The 18,090-nt window shown below is 42.7% G+C and overlaps 1 protein-coding gene across 2 annotated transcripts in view; it reads left to right on the forward strand.

The window, feature by feature from the left end:
- FGFRL1 (fibroblast growth factor receptor like 1) overlaps window positions 1-18,090 on the forward strand; it is a 481,514-nt gene that overhangs the window by 226,283 nt on the left and 237,141 nt on the right. For both annotated transcript variants that reach the window (XM_030191069.1, XM_030191070.1), the window contains exon 3: window positions 16,991-17,263. In XM_030191069.1, the coding sequence (XP_030046929.1) occupies window positions 16,991-17,263 (273 nt within the window). The remainder of the gene's footprint in view (window positions 1-16,990; window positions 17,264-18,090) is intronic.

The following is an 18,090-nucleotide window of genomic DNA, read 5'->3' on the forward strand; positions in this document are numbered from 1 at the left end:
TTCCTTTTATATATAACAGAAGAGACTCGAAATTCCAGTTGTTCATGTCTCTAGTGGAGACAAATAAATCAGCACATTTGTCTGGAAATAAATCGAGCTGAAATAGCTAAACTACAACAGCAGCCACAATATTCCACTCATAAATAATCCTATAGACATTTTATATCATACAACAGCATTAAAAGGAAAGGAAACATTTTAAACTAGGCAGTTCTTTCTTGCTGAGGATGATAGGAAGAAGCAATTAACACTTAAAGGAAAGTAGAGGACTCCTTCTTTGCCATGCATTTTATTAGATATACTTCAGCTTCTTTGCAACTTATGCATTTTTATGAAACGTTATGCACTATGGGCAAATTCTATATATTGCATCCGAAAAATCAACGCCGACTAAAGACACGCTTAGCATGATTCTATAAAGAGTATGCACAAATTTATTGAACAACAAGCAGCTCTGATAATTGGGTGATAACAATCAATCAGTTATAAGAACTGATTAGCAATAATTAGGATTTAGACGCATATCCGATTCTATAATGCATAACAATTTGGGGGCATGGTTAGGGTTGTTCCTGGGGACGTTTTCAGATTTTATGCACGTTTTGAGGAATATGAGAGTGAGAGGGAGAATGGAGGAACAAGGAGGCTCGAGAGGGAGGGAGGGAGACTGGGTAGAGAAAGGAAGGAGTCTTTTCCCCTGGGGAATTGGAGAAAAGGAAAAGACTACAATTCCCAGCAGCCCCTGAGTATGTCCCATGGTAGAAACAGGGACTTCAATCCCCAACAGCCCCCAGAGGAGGTCAGGAGAAGGGCAAGAGAAGGGAGTTGGAAAAACCTGTCCCAGAGAGCCAGGATGAGGGAAGGAGTTCTGAACCTGCCCAATCAAGCAAATGGAGAGCAGCTGAGCAATGGGTATGGGGAGGAACCTATGGACTGGCAAGGGGAAGGAGAGGGGGATGAACTAGAGCAAGAGGGGCCGATGGAGATTGCTGCTGTGACTAAACTGGAAGGAAAGGAGGTGAAACAGGAGAGGGGTGCTCGGGAGGAGAGCCTGGTAGATGAAGGGAAAAGGTGGCTATCCCACGAGGGGAGCTGAGATAACAGGTTTACCATGGAAGGGTCATGCGGGTGATGGTCAGGGTATAATGCTGGCCTGGTTGGGAAGGGACCCTTGCCACTCTCCATAGGTTGATTTCTTTTGAAAGGGAGAGAGGAGGAGTGGTGGTTTTGGGCATAACTGCTATACATGAACTGCTGGGAGTTTGAACCTTTTCTGAACTGCTGTGTTTGGGGAATTGTCTTGCATAACTGCTTACATGAACTGCTGGGGAGTTTGAACCCCTTTTAACCTACCGTGTTTGGAGAATTACTTTGCATAATTGCTATACATGTACTGCTGGGAGTTTGAACCCTTTCTGAACTGCTGTGTTTGGGGAATTGTTTTGCCTAACTGCTGACATGAACTGCTGGGGAGGGTTTGAACCCTTTCTGGAGTTACCGTGTTTGGAGAATTAGTTTGCATACCTACTATACATGAACTGCTGGGAATTTGAGCCGTTTTTGAGCTACTTTGTTTGAAGAATTGCTTTGCATACCTTTTTATATGAACTGTTGAGATTTTGGAACCTTTTGGGGGTTTTTTTGTGTTTTGTTTTGAATACTATGCCGTTGAACTGCTATGCTTCTTGAGAAATGCTGTGGTGGGAACTACCTTTGGAGGAGCAGTTGACACAAAGGGATTACAATAAAGTATAATGATCTGACCTCGTGGATTGCCGTGTGCTCTTTAGCAGCGGGTTACAGCACACAGCTCAGCTAAAGGGCCGAGGGACTCAAGAGTCTCCCGGTGGTGGAGACCTTACAACATTGATACAGGCCTATAGCAGGCCTAATTGTAGGTGCCTACAGTTAGGTGCAGCTTAGAACTTAGTTCTAAGCGCAGTTCTATAAAAGACCCATACTCTTTTAGAATCACACTAAGTGTGACACATTATCGGCGCTCATTTTTAGGCGCTACTTATATAGAATTTACCCCTATGTCCAGTCTTTGCAATTTAATTGCTATTACTAAATATTGTGGGCCCAATATTCAGAAAATGCTGAGCTCCTAAATTTATGCTCCTAAGTTATTCTCCTAAATCTGTGCTTTATTTTCACCCATACTTAGGAACATAGGGGGTCTTTTACGAAGCAACGATAAGCCCAATGTGGGCTTACCGCTGGCTAATCCAGAACTACTGCCTTGCTACCGCAGCAGCCTGGTGGTAGTTCCCATCCCCAGCACACACTATTTCCTGCGCTACAAAAATATTTTAATTTTTGTAGTGCTGGTGTTTACCCAGTGTTAATCAGTTACTGCCGGGTTAACGCAGGAGCCCTTACTGCCACCTCAATGGGTGGCGGTAAGTGCTCCCTCCAGAAATGGCCGTGTGGCAAATGGTTCACTTGTCCATCCGTGAGTCACACAGCAGCAGGATGGTAGGAAGGTATATACTAGGATCGATACTGTCACCTATTCTGTTCAATATCTACCTCAAGCCACTGGCTGAGCTGATTCGGTCAATGGACACTCAGTTCTACATCTGTGTGGATGATGTGCAGCTGCTCGTACCCATTGAACCTGACTTACCTTCAGCCTTGAATAAACTGATCACTTGTCTAACATCAATTCAAGAATGGGCTAAACACAACAAACTTTGCCTGAACCCAAGTAAAACCGAGCTTCTCTGGGTCCCTAACACAAGTGGATACATACCTGACATCAAAATCCCTTTTGGGAAGTATGAACTCACCTTCAAATCACAAGTCAGGAACCTTGGAATACAGTTAGATTCAGCACTTACTCTGATTCCCCAAATCCAAGCAACCTTCTAGAGCTGCTTCTATTATTTGTGACAGCTACACTGCCTCTCTCCTTGAGAAGGTAAATCTTATCCCAGTTGTGCATGCCATGGTATCATCAAGACTGGATTACTGCAATGCACTATACAATGGTCTGACTACAAAGAGCCTGCACCAGCTCCAGTTGATTCAGAATGCAGCAGCAAGACTCACAGAAGGTTAAAAGTGACGTGACCACATCACACCATTTTTGCAAAAACTTCATTGGCTACCAGTACAATACAGGGCTTAATTTAAAACTCTATGTCTGATCTTCAAGGCCCTGAAAGGAAATGGCCCCGAGTATCTGAAGAATAGGATGATCCTCCACACACCGCCAAGGACACTAAGGTCCTCCCAAGGACTTTCACTAACTACACCCTCTCCAAAAGACATTACACAATGTGATACCCGCAAGCGAGCCTTCTCAGGAGTAGCCCCCACACTCTGGAATGCATTGCCTGAAAGGCTCCGCTTAACACAAGGCTACCCCTACTTCAGGAAACAGGTGAAAGCTTGGCTCTTCAACCAAGCCTTTAATGGAAGAAGTAACTAACTTGTTAGTCTCACTTAAAAAACACAAGGATTGACTCGGGCTGCACATACTGCAGCTGGACATGTTTATCCACTCCTACCCTAGCTGAGATATTTAACCATCTCTCTGACCTCACGTGTAACTTTCTTCAAATCAATCACCTTACTTTCTAATTCTTCCTACTTTCTTACTCATCTATATGTTACAACTTTGCCTTACCCTTCACTACCAGTTATAATGTTGTAGTACGTATTGTGTTGTCATTCCAAGTAGTATTCCATCAAGCTTATTTTCGAAAGGGAAGGACACCCATCTTCCGACACAAATCGGGAGATGGGCGTCCTTCTCCCAAGGTCGCCCAAATCGGCATAATCAAAAACCGATTTTTTGCGTCCTCAACTGCTTTCTGTCGTGGGGACGACCAAAGTTCACAGGGCCATGTCGGCAGTGTACCCAAGGCGGGACGGGGCGTGGTTAAGAGATGGGTGTCCTCGGCCAATAATGGAAAAAAGAAGGGCGTCCCTCATGAGCATTTGGTCAACTTTACCTGGTCCCTTTTTTTCACGACCAAGCCTCGAAAAGGTGCCTGAACTGACCAGATGACCACCGGAGGGAATCGAGGATGATCTCCCCTTATTCCCCCAGTGGTCACCAACCCACTCCCACCCTAAATAAAAAAATTAAAAAAAACATTTTTTCCAGCCTCTATGCCAGCCTCAAATGTCATACCCAGCTCCATCACAGCAGTTTGCAGGTCCCTGGAGCAGTTTTTAGTGGGTGCAGTACACTTCAGACAGGCGGACCCAGGCTCATTCCCCACCCCCACCTGTTACACTTGTGGTGGTAAATGTGAGCCCTCCAAAACCCACTATACCCACAAGTAGGTGCCCCCCTTCATCCCTAGGGGCTATGGTAGTGTTGTACAGTTGTGGGTAGTGGGTTTGGGGGGGGGGGGTTGTGGGGCTCAGCACCCAAGGTAAGGGAGCTGTGCACCTGGGAGCAATTTGTGAAGTCCACTGCAGTGCCCCCTAGGGTGCCCGGTTGGTGTCCTGGCATGTGAGGAGGACCAGTGCACTACGAATGCTGGCTCCTCCCACGACCAAAGGGCTTGGATTTGGTCGTTTTTGAGATGGGCGTCCTCAGTTTCCATTATGGCCGAAAACCGGGGACGACCATCTCTAAGGTCGACCATCTCAACATTTAGGTCGACCATCTCTAAGGTCGACCTAAATGTTGAGATTTATGCGTCCCCGACCATCAAAACGAAAGATGGACGTCCATCTTGTTTCGATAATATGGGTTTCCTTGCCCCATCGCCGGAACGTCCTTAGAGATGGACGCCCTTAGAGATGGTCGTCCACGTTCGATTATGCCCCTCCATGCCATACTTTGCATTGTTGTTCGAATATTTTTACTGCTCTAATTGCCTATTGCTCATGTTTGATCTATTCTTACTGTACACCGCCTTGAGTGAATTCCTTCAAAAAGGCAGTAAATAAATCCTAATAAATAAATAAATCCTAATAAATATCCAGTGGGTGCATGATGATTCTGATGAAGCTTTATTATTGTGAAATCTGTTACAGCAAATCTCATGACACACAAGATTCTCTGACGCTCATATTCTCAGTAATACCAAGTGAAAAGAATACAGCTTTCAGTTTTTACTTACAAACTCATATGGTGCTTAATTCATAATCACACTTCCCCTGATATTCAAAGCTATTTAACCAGCTAGGAGCAGCTCCTGGGTGGTTAAATAACATTTAAGCATCTAACCATGGATATTTAGTGGAAGATAACCTGTTATCGCCCGCTGAATAGCTTCTAACTGGCTGTATTGCGCGACATAGTCAGGCGTAGATATTTAGCGCATAATCGGCTATGTTAAGTGGTCAAAATAGGCCGCTTAAATAGCAGGCCTATCTTTGACCACTAAAAGGTTAACCGGTTAGTGCTGAATATCAGCACAGCTGGTTAACTTTTGTTTATTCTTTTACCCTCCCCAGATTACTAGAATGTTCCACACACCCACTAAGTGAGGAGAGTAAAGACATAGAAGGCTTACGTATATGAGAAGTCAGCTTTTATTTACTTACCAAGCAAGAATACAAATAAATCAAGTGGTTCTCATATGGGAGACTAGTCATGATACAAAAGAGCAGCACAGACACTAAGTTCTCCAAAACATCATCCACAGGCTGTCAGTTTTATACCCTCTTATTATCTATCTGGTTACATGTATTAAGCCTAGTCATAGTGACCAATTATATTCAAGTCATCATGATAAGCAAAGCCTTTCTCCTCCCAAATTTATTTATTTGTTACATTTGTACCCCACATTTTCCCACTTATTTGCAGGCTCAATGTGGCTTACATAGTACCAGAGAGGTGTATGTGGTCTCTGGAGTAAACAAATACAAGGTTATGATTGTGATAAGAAAGATTCATGTGGGAGGACCACATGAAGGAATCATGCATTGGTATAGTTGTTTAGTGAGCATTACGAACTTTAGTGTTGTTGTATCGCGTAGATCAGGCATTTAAGTTGGCTCGGAAGGGTATGCCTTTTTAAACAGGTGAGTTTTTAGTGTTTTTCTGTAGGTGGTCAATCGTGGTTTTCACGGCTTTTGGTAGTGCGTTCCACAGTTGCGTGCTGATGTAGGAAAAACTGGATGCGTAGATTGTTTTGTATTTTAGTCCTTTGCAGCTAGGGTAGTGCAGATTTAGGTAAGTTCGTGATGTTGTGGAAGTGTTTCTGGTGGGTAGGTTGATCAAGTCTGTCATATATCCCGGTGCTTCTCATTAGATGATTTTATGAACCATAATGCAAATTTTGAAGGCGATACGTTCTTTGATAGGGAGCCAGTGTAATTTTTCGCGGAGGGGTGTTGCGCTTTCATATCGTGTTTTTTCGAAGATAAGTCTTGCCGCCGTGTTTTGAGCGGTTTGAAGTTTCCTCAAGATTTGTTCTTTGCATCCCACATAGATTCCATTGCAGTAGTCTACCTGGCTTAGTACCATTGATTGAATCAGGTTATGAAATATTTCCCTCGGGAAGAATTGCTTCACACGTTTTAGTTTCCAAATTGAGAAGAACATTTTCTTTGTTGTGGATTTTGCTTGGCTCTCTAGTGTTAAGTTGCAGTCTATTATTACACCGAGGATTTTCAGGCTGTCTAAGACAGGGAGGGTGTGATCTGGAGTGTTGATAGTTGTGGGGTTGTCCTTGTTGTGCTGGGATGAGAGAGTGTGTTTTTTCTTTGTTGAGATTTAGTTGGAATGCATTTGCCCAAGAGTCCATAGTGTTCAGGCCGATCTTGATTTTGTTGGTGATTTCTTTCAGTGAGGTCTGTAGGGGATGTATATAGTGACATCGTCTGCATAGATGAAAGGATTAAGGCTTTGGTTGGATAGGGTTTTGGCTAGTGGGGTCATCATTAGGTTGAAGAGAATCGGCGACAGTGGTGATCCTTGTGGTACTCCGCGGTCTGCTTTCCACGGTGGTGATATGCTTGATTTTGATTTTACTTGGTATGTTCTTGTGGTTAGGAATCCCTTGATCCAGCTGAGTATGTTGCCGCCAATCACGAACTTGTCGAGTAATCTTAGTAATATATTGTGGTTTACCATGTTGAATGCACTGGACATGTCAAATTGAAGGAGGAGGATGTTGTTACCAGTTGCTATTTCCTGTTTGAATTTGGCTAGGAGAGTGAGTAGTATTGTTTCTGTGCTGTGTGAGGGACAGAAACCTGACTGTATTTGTGTAATATTGAGAATTTGTCTATGTACTCTGTCAATTGTTTGGTCACCGTGCTTTCCATCAGTTTGATTGACATTGGTATGGATGCTACTGGTCGGTAGTCAGTGATTTCATTAACTTTTTTTCGTAGCGTCTTTTGGTATCGGGATGAGGAGAATATTGCCATTTTCCTCCAGGAAGAGACCTCGTTGGAGCATGTAATTTAGGTGGGATGTGAGTTCTGCTTTCTAACACCTGTTTGCACAGTTAGCCCACTCAAAGTTGCAACAGCTAAACCACATTGTTCTGTAAACAGCTCTTTCTTTATGTCAGCTCTTTCTATAAGCTTGGCAGCAAGCTTGTCACGAGGGATCATAGGTATGTGTGTCACACCACACAGGCCGATTTCTGTGGGCCTAGTTCACAACTTCAGGCCTCTTGACCTATTTTCTGGTGTTTGAGTTGTGGCTATAATGTACACTTTTTAGCACCCAAACTAAACCTGATGAGTTGAAGTAAGGACCTATCACCTCCCTGATTTTGTGTTCTGCTGTATTTACATTTTTTAGTGTATTTTTATGAATTCAACCTTTATAGTGGCATTTGAAGAAATTGCTCCCCTTTGTACACACATATCTCACTATAATTAGAAGTCTTGGTATCAGGGCCCCTTACACCTTCTGAAAGACTGCCGATAGTCTCGCTGTTTTCAATGATCTTCACCATTTCTACCATTCCCAACTGAGGGATCTTAGTCGTCTAAATTACACCAGGCTAATCAATCAATCTGCTAGTCATCCAAAAAAGCTCTTTGTTGTAATTTCCAGGTTCTCCTCTATTGGCCCCAAAGATGTTATTCATCCAGGTCTGTCAGTCTTTAATTTCTCTGATTATTTTTCATCCAAACTCACTCTTCTTTCTACATTCTTTCCTTCTTCTAGAAATGTATGATCTCATGTCCCCTAATTCTGGTTCCATCATTTCTTCATCATGGTCATTGACTTCCTTCACTAAACTTGTTTCCTCCTTTAGGCAAGGTACTTGTTCCCTGGATTCTATCCTGTCACCCTGATTGTGTCAGGTTCTCAGGTTCAGAGCCTGCGGGGCTGGGCTCTGGAGCAAACGTGAGCCATTGAGCTGCTGACGAGGAGCGACAGCAGCAGGCAAAACCCACCAACCAACGCTGGACAAGCACACCGACACCGGCAGGGACTGCAGGCACCGCCCAGCGAGCCGGAACACACGGACTGGAACACTGGACTGGAATTCCCCGGACTGGAGGACACAGGACTGGAACCCCCCAGACTGGAACACTGGACTGGAATCCCCTGGACTGGAGAACACAGGACTGGAACACACCGGACTGGTCCACACAGCTTCACCTGCTCTTAGCTACTAAGCCCCCCAGGAGTTGAGCTCCTGGGTTCGAGTAGCCGGCAGGACTTACTGGATACCGGATGACACAGGGACCAGGACTGGAAACAGAAGTGCTCCTAAACCTAAACTGATCTACGTGCTCCCAAGCCCTAAACCAACAGGAGTGTTCCTAACAGTAAACTGACAAAAGGACTTCCTAAGCCCTATACTAAACAGGAGCTCCTAAGCCCTGCTCAAGAAAGGGACTTCCTAAGCCCTAAACTAACAGAGCAGGGAACTAAACACAAAGCTAACACAGGTGCTACTAAGCACCAAGCTACAAGCAGAGCTCTACACTAACAAGCTAAACACAAAACTAACAAGCTACCTAAGCACTGCTCTAGCAAGCTAGAAACAAAACTAACAAGGTGCTTCCTAAGCACTACTCTGGCAAGCAACCAGAAGAGCTCCTAGCACTAAAAGGGAAGACAGGGGAGCCACAAGGAAAAAGCAGGGAAGCTAACACATAAGCCAAAAGTGATTCTAAATCACCAAACACCAACAGCAAAGACTGCAATGCTCCCAATAGCACAAACCCAGAAGTACTTCTATCAGCAAACTCTGCAGTGTTCCTAACAACACCAAACCCTGAAGTACTTCTATCAACAATAGAGCTTCCAAAGCCCTACACACAGCAATGCTTCCAAAACCAAGAGGGAAAAGCAGGGGAACCATAAGGGAAAAGCAGGAAAGCTAAACACACAGTCACCAGTGCACACTGCACTAACACTAACCTGGCTCTTAGCAAAAGCAAGCAGGGAAACTAGACACAAAGTCAGAAGTGCACACTGCACCACCCTACCTAAAGCAAACACCACTGTTGCCAAGGCTCTGAAGGAAACAACACCACTTCCTTATCAAGGCCCACCCTGATGATGTCACACTCCCTAGCCCCAGGCAACAGCACACTGACCCAGAGAGGCCCAACCCACACCAGTGCAAAACCGTGAAGTACTTGAAGCCAGTACCCCCAAAGAGAGGTAGAGCTAACTCAGTCCACACACACAGGTGCAGTATAGTGAAACAATTAGAGCCATGCTGCTGGAAGCTGCCAGCACAGAGAGACAGAGCCAGCTCAGAAAGGACAGAGAAAAGAAACAGAAGCCAGCTAAGAAGCTGACCCCCAGGAAAGAGGTAAGTTTGAGAGGGGTTCTGACCCCAGTCATAACAGCTTGCAAATAATTTTCCTTTTTAATGGTCTCTAATTACCTATATATGGGCATTGTTCCACCTGCATGGCAATCCATTGTTGTTCACCCAATTCCAAAGAAAGCTAATATTGATACAACCTAACTTTCCAATTATAGGCCTATCTCTAATCTCTCCATTTTTATGAATATTACTTGAGAAAATTGTGTTCTCCCAGCTTCTCCAGTATGTGGAAGCCACCAATATAATATATTCCATCCCCGCCAGTCTAGCTTTAGGCCACAACATTGTACTGAAACACTGATTACTTCTCTTTTGAATGAACTCCATGCTGACTTTGACAGGTGAGATGTGGCCCTTGATCTCATCACTGCTTTTGACTGCTCCCTTTTTGCCCAGATTTCATACCATAGGCCTTAAGGGGGTCAGTCCTTCAGTGGTTCAATTCCTGTCTCACTGATCGTACCTTTACTGTATCGTTACCTTCCTCCAGCTGTGCAGCTTCCTCTCTTCTGTGCGGCATACCTGAGGGCTCAGTACTATCACCCCTCCTCTTCAGCATCTTCCTCAACCCCTTTGCCACCTTGATTTAGGAATATTTGATCTCGGTGTATTTCTATGCCAATGATAATCTTATCTCGCGACATGAACTCCATTCCCCAGATCTCTCATCACTCCTTTACAGATACATCCATCTTCTTAATCCCTCAAAATCACTTGACTGTTGGCTTACTGGATGGCCACTGTGCCTGTTCCAGACTCCTAAAATGCAAGGCACCCTATTGACTCTTGTAGATTCCTTTAAGTATGTGAGAGTTTTTTTTCTTGACTTTCAACTGGCATTTCATACCCAGGTAGCCTCTATGGTTTGATTTTCTTTCTTAGCTGTCTACTAAATCTGCTCTTTTTTGAACCATTTAGGTTCTCTGCTACTATTCAAATAACATTGGCTTCCAATCTCTTACCACATCCAGCATTAAATTGTAACATTATCACATGAAGTTCTTCAAAATGGGTCATAAGAACATAAGAATAGCCATACTAGGTCAGACCAGTGGTCCATCTAGCCCAATATTTTGTTTCCAAAAGTGTCCAATTCAGGTTACAAGTACCTGGCAGAATCCCAAATAGTAACAGTATTCCATGCTACGAATCCCAGGAAAAACAGTGGCTTTCTTATGTCTATCTCAATAGCAGACTATGGATTTTCCTCCAGGAGCTTGTCCAAACCTTTTTTAAACCCAGATAAGTTACCCTCCTCTCCTCCTTCCTGTACACATTAATTGATTTGATTTGCTTATTTTATTTTTTGTCTGTTAGATTGTAAGCTCTTTGAGCATGGACTGTCTTTCTTCTATGTTTGTGCAGCGCTGCATACGCCTTGTAGCGCTATAGAAATGCTAAATAGTAGTAGTAGTAGTAGTTAACTGCTGTTACCAAATCCTCTGGCAATGAGTTCCAGAGCTTAACTATTTTTTGAGTGAAAAAAACATTTTATCCTATTTGTTTTGATAGTATTTTCATGTAACTTCATTGAATGTCCCCTAGTCTTTGTACTTTTTGAATGAATAAAAAATTGATTCACTTTTACCCGTTTTACACCACTCAGGATTTTGTAGACCTCAATCATATCTCCCCTCAGACGTCTGTTCTCCAAGCTGAAGAGCTCTGACTTCTTTTGCCTTTCTCACATGAGAGGAGTTCCATCCTCTTTATAATTTTGGTCATTCTTCTTTGAAGCTTTTCTAGTTCTACTATGTCTTTTTTGAGATATGGCAACCAGAATTGAACGCAGTACGCAAGGTTTAGGGGGTTGTTTACTAAAGCTTAGCTCGAGTTACCTGCAATAGGGCCCATAGGAATAAAATGGGCCCTGCTGCAGATAACTCGAGCTAAGCTTTAGTAAACAGGGGGTTAGTCTCCTGAAGATGCTGAGTTAGGGAAAATGTTAATTCATGTAGAGACTAAGTCCAGCGGATTGTATCAAACAGCAGCTGAGTGTCTCATCTGTTCCATTAAGTAAGGAGATTGCAAGTCCCTTGACAGTCGGCACTCAGAATTAGATTGTGGTAACAGATCCAATTCTTTGCACTTTACCCTAAAGGGATTATTATCAACAAATTATAGAGTAGTAAATCACCTGGACCGGATGACATACATCCAAGAGTACTCAAAGAACTCAAGCATCTAATTGATGATCAGCTGTTAATAATATGTAACTTGTTGTTAAACTTTTCCATAGTACCTGAAGATTGGAGGGTGGCCAATGTGACGCCGAATTTTAAAAAGGGTTCTAGTGATGATCCTGTAAGCTTGATGTCGGTGCCAGGCGAAATAGTAAAAACTATTATAAAGAATAAAATTACAGAACACATAGACAAACATGGTTTAATGGGACAGAATCAGCATGGGTTCCGCCGAGGGAAGTCTTGACTCACCAATTTGCTTCATTTCTTTGAAGGCATGTTTTAAAAGCTCTGGAACTCTTTTCCAGATGTAACAGGGGTTAGCATATCTGGGTTTAAAAAAGGTTTGGACAAATTCTTGGAGAAAAAGTTTCTAGTCTGCTATTGAGACAGGCATGGGGAAGCAACTGCTTGCCCTGGGATTGGTAGCATGGAATGTTGCTGCTAATTGTGTTTCTGCCAGGTACTTGTGACCTGGTTTGGCCACTGTTTGGTAAGCAGGATACTGGGCTAAATTGACCATTAGTCTGACCCAGTATGGCTACTCTTATGTTCTTATCACTGAAGACATTATTTGACAAATCGTTTACAGTTCTATTACCTACAAGAGAAGGTTCGTTTAGGACTACAAGGGTGGACAACCTAAAGACAAATATATTTGCATAGTTGTTTTTGTGGTCAAAAAGATTTGGTCTAGGTTCCATGGGAAGTTATTATAGGGAGCATTTGATTAAGTCTGTTAGCGTTGGATACCAAGGATGTTTTTAACAATTGTGTATTTTCTGATTTTTATTTGAATTGTTGAGTAATGATTTTTTGTGATAATTAATGCATATTCATTGGGGAAATCCTGAATACCCGACCTGGCGAGGGCCAAGGTTAGACACCCCTTCCAAACTTTAATAGGGGAAGAGGGTGGGGAAGAGCGTTCACATCTATCTCATGCATATTCACTATAGAAAACCTGACTGGGAGTGCCCCAGGACAGGTTTGGAATCCAGGTTCCTAAACGTGTCAAAATAAAATCTTATCATTGTCAGTGCATACTGTGTCATCTGGATGTGAAGCTACCCTGCATTCTGTTGCATGTGCTACTTCATAACTAGATTTGATTGCTTCTTTCATCAGGAAATAATATTTTATAACTTTTAAAAACTTTGTTTTTCTCAGAGTCTAAAGGAAGACAATCATTTGTGCATGTATTAGATACATCAGTAATTTGTTGGTAAGCTGCTTAAATAATCGAGCAGGTAAATTATTTCCTATACCCTTTACTTTCAGGCTTCAGGTAGTAACAGGAATACAATGAGCGAATCTGGTGGTATGGATCTCTTGGAAGTGATTCCGCACGGATTTAGTACTTTACAGAAAAGTGAGGTCTGGTGTTGCATTAGTACTGCCAGAATAAAAGCTGCAGTTGATTAGACTCGTATGGTATTTGTTGCGCTGTGCAGATTCATTTCCCCCTGCTCACTTCACCCTACATCATTTCCAAAGGTCTCTAGATCCAAAGCTGATTTTATTTTTAAATGGGGAAGGTAGCAATTTCCTTAAACTTCCTAGGCTGCTCATTTGCCTAAGACTTCATGAGTGACATTGCATATCCCAGAGCTGAAGTGCTCCTTTTATCCTACCCTACAGTGTTGGATGACACTACAAGGTGTGCCAAAGTGTGCCTCAATGTGAAAAGCACTTCAGCACACACAGGGCAACATGTCAGTGCACATGCGTTGAAATAGGACCTGGTAAACACAGTACAGTAAAAATAATTTGTTAAAAAAGTAGACGTGTCGCAAGACTAGGGTCATGTGATGCTTCCGTAAGTCCATGACATATCAAGCTATCTACGGCACAACTGCGGAAGGCTGCCAAATCCTCTGGTAGTTCTGTCATCTACATAAAAGGACAATCTCTGAGCCCTTTGATATGCGGCCAGGATAGGAGGGGACTTCATAAAAATAAAACAGGAGCAAGAAAGAACAGCAAAGGGTGGGGGAGATCAATTATATATTTTTTAGGTTGTTTGGAGAGTCTGTATCCACACGTTTGAGCATTTTCTCTTCCTAATTATAAGTGGATTTTGTTTTTGGAGGAAGACAGGTTTATCCCAGCTGCTAATAGATTTGAGGAGGGAACATGAAGCAAACTACTGGTTTGCAGTAAAGGGCAACCCCTAAACGTTTTGCAGAAACCATGTAGAAATACCTTGTCTAGCCTTGGAAGGTCTTCTTTTCTAAACTACAAGGAGGTCAGTGAATAGATTTGACAAAAGGAAAGCAGTTCAGAACAAGATTAGAGGTCACTCAAAAGTCAAAAGGTTTTGAGAGGGTTCTGTAACTGAGGTAGAGTCAGTGATTACTACATTGCCTTTTTCATAAACTGAATTGTGATCGTTTATGAGCCAGATAGAAGATCCCTGTCTCACTTTTTTGTTTTTGAACATTTTGTCCTGTTTGTATAAAAATTTGCTTTAATCAAGAGCACAAACTCAATCAAATGGTTCAATAAAGAGAAACTTTTTAAAAATTGCTTTATATTTTTTCCAGTATGCTGTACAGAAACACAGAGGTGGTGGGCCATAGAGCCATTACTAAAGGAAAGGATAGTGGACTATCTTGATCTCAGTAGTTTGCAGAATCTAAGTTAGCATGGTTTTTCCAGAGGAAGATCACCTCAAACAGGTCTGAACTACGATGTTTCTTTGAATGGGTAGCCAATGAATTTGGTTAAGGGGCAAGTGCTGGAAGTGGAATACTTTGATTTCAGCTTTTGACGTTTTGTTCCAGACAAAGAGATACATAAATAAGTTGAGTAAACATTGAAAAGTTGGGTTCAAAAATAGTAAGTGGGGTTAGAAACTGGTCACATGAATAGCCTCCAGAGGATAGCGATAGATGGTGTTCCAGCCAAGGAGAGTTATCAATGGAGTGCCTCAAGTTTATGCCTGGGTGTAATTGCAAAAGTATTGATAAGAAAGGGTTGTCTTTTTGGAGATGATGCAAGATATCTAGTGGGAGAGTGTCATCTGAAAATAGGATTGATTTAGTTTTTGTGTTAGTAAATATCGCAGGTACAGTCTACTATCCTGCTTATAATCGAACGAGAAAAACGCCCAAGTTCCGACCTAAATCGGGAGATGGACGTTTATCTCACAAAAATGAATAAAGCGGTATAATCGAAAGCCGATTTTTGGACGTTTTCAACTGCACTCCGTCGCGGATGCGGACAAAGTTGATGGGGGCGTGTCAGAGGTGTGGCGAAGGCGGAACTGGGGCGTGGCTATCTGCCGAACAAAGATGGGCGCATTTCACCGATAATGGGAAAAAAGTATGCGTTTTTAGCTAGAATTTAGGACACTTTTCCTGGACCCTGTTTTTTCACGAATAAGGCCCCAAAAAGTGCCCTAAATGACCAGATGACCACTGGAGGGAATCGGGGATGACCTCCCCTGACTCCCCAAGTGGTCACTAACCCCCTCCCACCACAAAAAAATGATGTTTCACAACTTTTTATTTTCACCCTCAAATGTCATACCCAGCTCCCTGGCAGCAGTATGCAGGTCACTGGAGGAGTTGTTAGGGGGTGCAGTGGACTTCAGGCAGGTGGACCCAGGCCCATCCCCCCTACCTGTTACAATTGTGCTGCTTAATGCTTATTAGTCGTCCAACCCCCCCAAACCCACTGTACCCACATGTAGGTGCCCCCTTCACCCCTTAGGGCTATAGTAATGGTGTAGACTTGTGGGCAGTGGGTTGTGAGGGGGATTTGGGGGGCTCAACACACAAGGGAAGGGTGCTATGCACCTGGGAGCTCTTTTACCTTTTTTTTTGTTTTTGTAAAAGTGTCTCCTAGGGTGCCCGGTTGATGTCCTGGCATGTGAGGGGGACCAGTGCACTACGAATCCTGGCCCCTCCCACGAACAAATGCCTTGGATTTTTTCGTTTTTGAGCTGGGCGCTTTCATTTTCCATTATCGCTGAAAAACAAAAACGCCCAGCTCACACATTGTTGAATAAAACATGGGCGTCTATTTTTTCCCAAAATACAGTTCGGTCCACCCCTTCACGGACCCGTTCTCGGAGATAAACGCCCATGGAGATAGGCGTTTTCGTTCAATTATGCCCCTCCATGTGTTTCTGTAAAGCACTTGCATACCTGCTATAATAACCATTATTATTATTATTATTCACCATTAGCTTGTTGCATTTTAAGGGACGGTTTGTATTGTGCTGCAGGGACCTCGTTTATTATGGGTTTTAGTTGCAGTTGGAAACACAGAAACATGACGGCAGATAAGGGCCAAATGGCCCATCCGTTTAACTTAATTCTATGCATTTTATTTATTACATGTTAGATTTCTTACCTTACCGTTATGAAGAAATAAGTTGCTTTGCATTTTTAAATTCATTGAATTGGTTGTTTCACTTCCTGTCATCTCCATTAGGGGTTGATAAAGTTTAGTCCCCATGATGTACAAAACCATTTAACCGGCTACGAATGGCACCTGGCCGGTTAATGACATTTAACTGGCTATCCGGCGATATTCAGTGGGGGATAGCCGATTATCCTCCGCTGAATATCTCCAGTTAGCGTGTAAGGGATAACTGGCGATCCCTGAATATTCAATTCATATCCGGCTATTGTAAATGGCCACTTAAATAGCTGGTATAACTTTAGCCGGTTTAAAGTTAACTGGCTATCTTTGAATACCGATTTAGCTGGTTAAATTTAAAGTGGCTAAAAATAAACTGGATATTCAATGCCAGTTACTGGAAATGGCCCGGCATTGAATATCTGGGCTGACCACCAACCGTGGGAGTTAGCCAGGCTCCTTCCTGCAGTCTAAATATCAGCCCCTATGTATTTTCTCTCCATGGTAAAACACAAATAGGACTTCATTCTGAATACATGCATTTTTGTTAAATATAGTTTAATAAAATGTGAGTCTGAATATTACTCCCCTTAAGATTCAGTAGGACACTTTTTAGATAGAAAACAGTAACTAAAATCATATCATGTAACAGCTTAAAAAAAATACAAAAAGAAGGAAAGCTAAAGTTCTCGTTTTATCATTGTCTAGGTCCTCCTCGCATTGCAGACAAAGTGATCCATCGGCAGTCTGTGAGACTAGGGAGAACCATTAAGCTTCTCTGTCCAGTGGAAGGTGATCCACCCCCCCTCACTATGTGGATGAAAGACGGGCGAACAATCCATAGTGGTTGGACACGGTTTCGGGTCCTCCAGCAAGGACTAAAAATCAAAGAGGTTGAAGGTGAAGATGCGGGAACCTACATCTGCAAGGCCACCAATGGGTTTGGGAGCATCAATGTGAATTACACCCTCATAGTGATTGGTGAGTACACCAGCACGAGCTGTATTCCTCCTCTAACCAAAGGGCAGGGCTGATGAGACAGACTCAGCTATTTTAACAGCAGTGTGCGTCCTTTAAACGCTACAGCATTAAGAGAATCAGTGAAGCAAGCAAACGTAGCCACATTTTCAGTGCTAATAGATGTATTTACTTTTCTGGAAATTTTCAGAAATGGACATTTTAGAGAAATCTTTTTCTTTTCTGTCTCTCACCAGAATTCCAATTCTAATATGCTTTGTGACATACTGTAAACTTTATGCACAGGTTTTGTAAACCAAGGGCTTAACCTGTCCTTTTCCCTCCAGAGTCAGAAAACAAGTCAGTGGGTCCACCAAATCCAATACGGACAATAAAATAATGAGGCAGACCTTGTAAAAAAACAATGTATTAGTAGATTAAAAGCTCCCAGGTATTCAACTTAAAATGCCCACCATGGCCATGTTTCACCAGTATAAAAATGGCTGCGTCAGGGGCAATAGGTCACCAGCTGATAAAACCAGGCTGATGTGGTTGTAAAAACATAGAAAGCTAGATTCTGGGAACAGTCTCTCAAAAAACATTTTGTTTGCAGTGAAACATGGCCATGCCGGGCATTTTATGTTGAATACCTGGGAGCTTTTAATTTACTAATAAAGACATTGGGTGTTTTTTTTTTTTAACAAGGTCTGACTCATTCTTTTCCCTCCAGCTCCTGTGTATTGCTTAAAAATGGGCAAATATATTAAAATGAGATCATGTGTGTTAGTGCAAGGTTCTCTGTTCACCATTCTGCTCATAGTAGTGCTAGTTACCTTTCTCTGGCCTATAGT

Source organism: Microcaecilia unicolor, chromosome 2, assembly GCF_901765095.1.
Source record: "Microcaecilia unicolor chromosome 2, aMicUni1.1, whole genome shotgun sequence".
Lineage (NCBI taxonomy): Eukaryota > Metazoa > Chordata > Amphibia > Gymnophiona > Siphonopidae > Microcaecilia > Microcaecilia unicolor.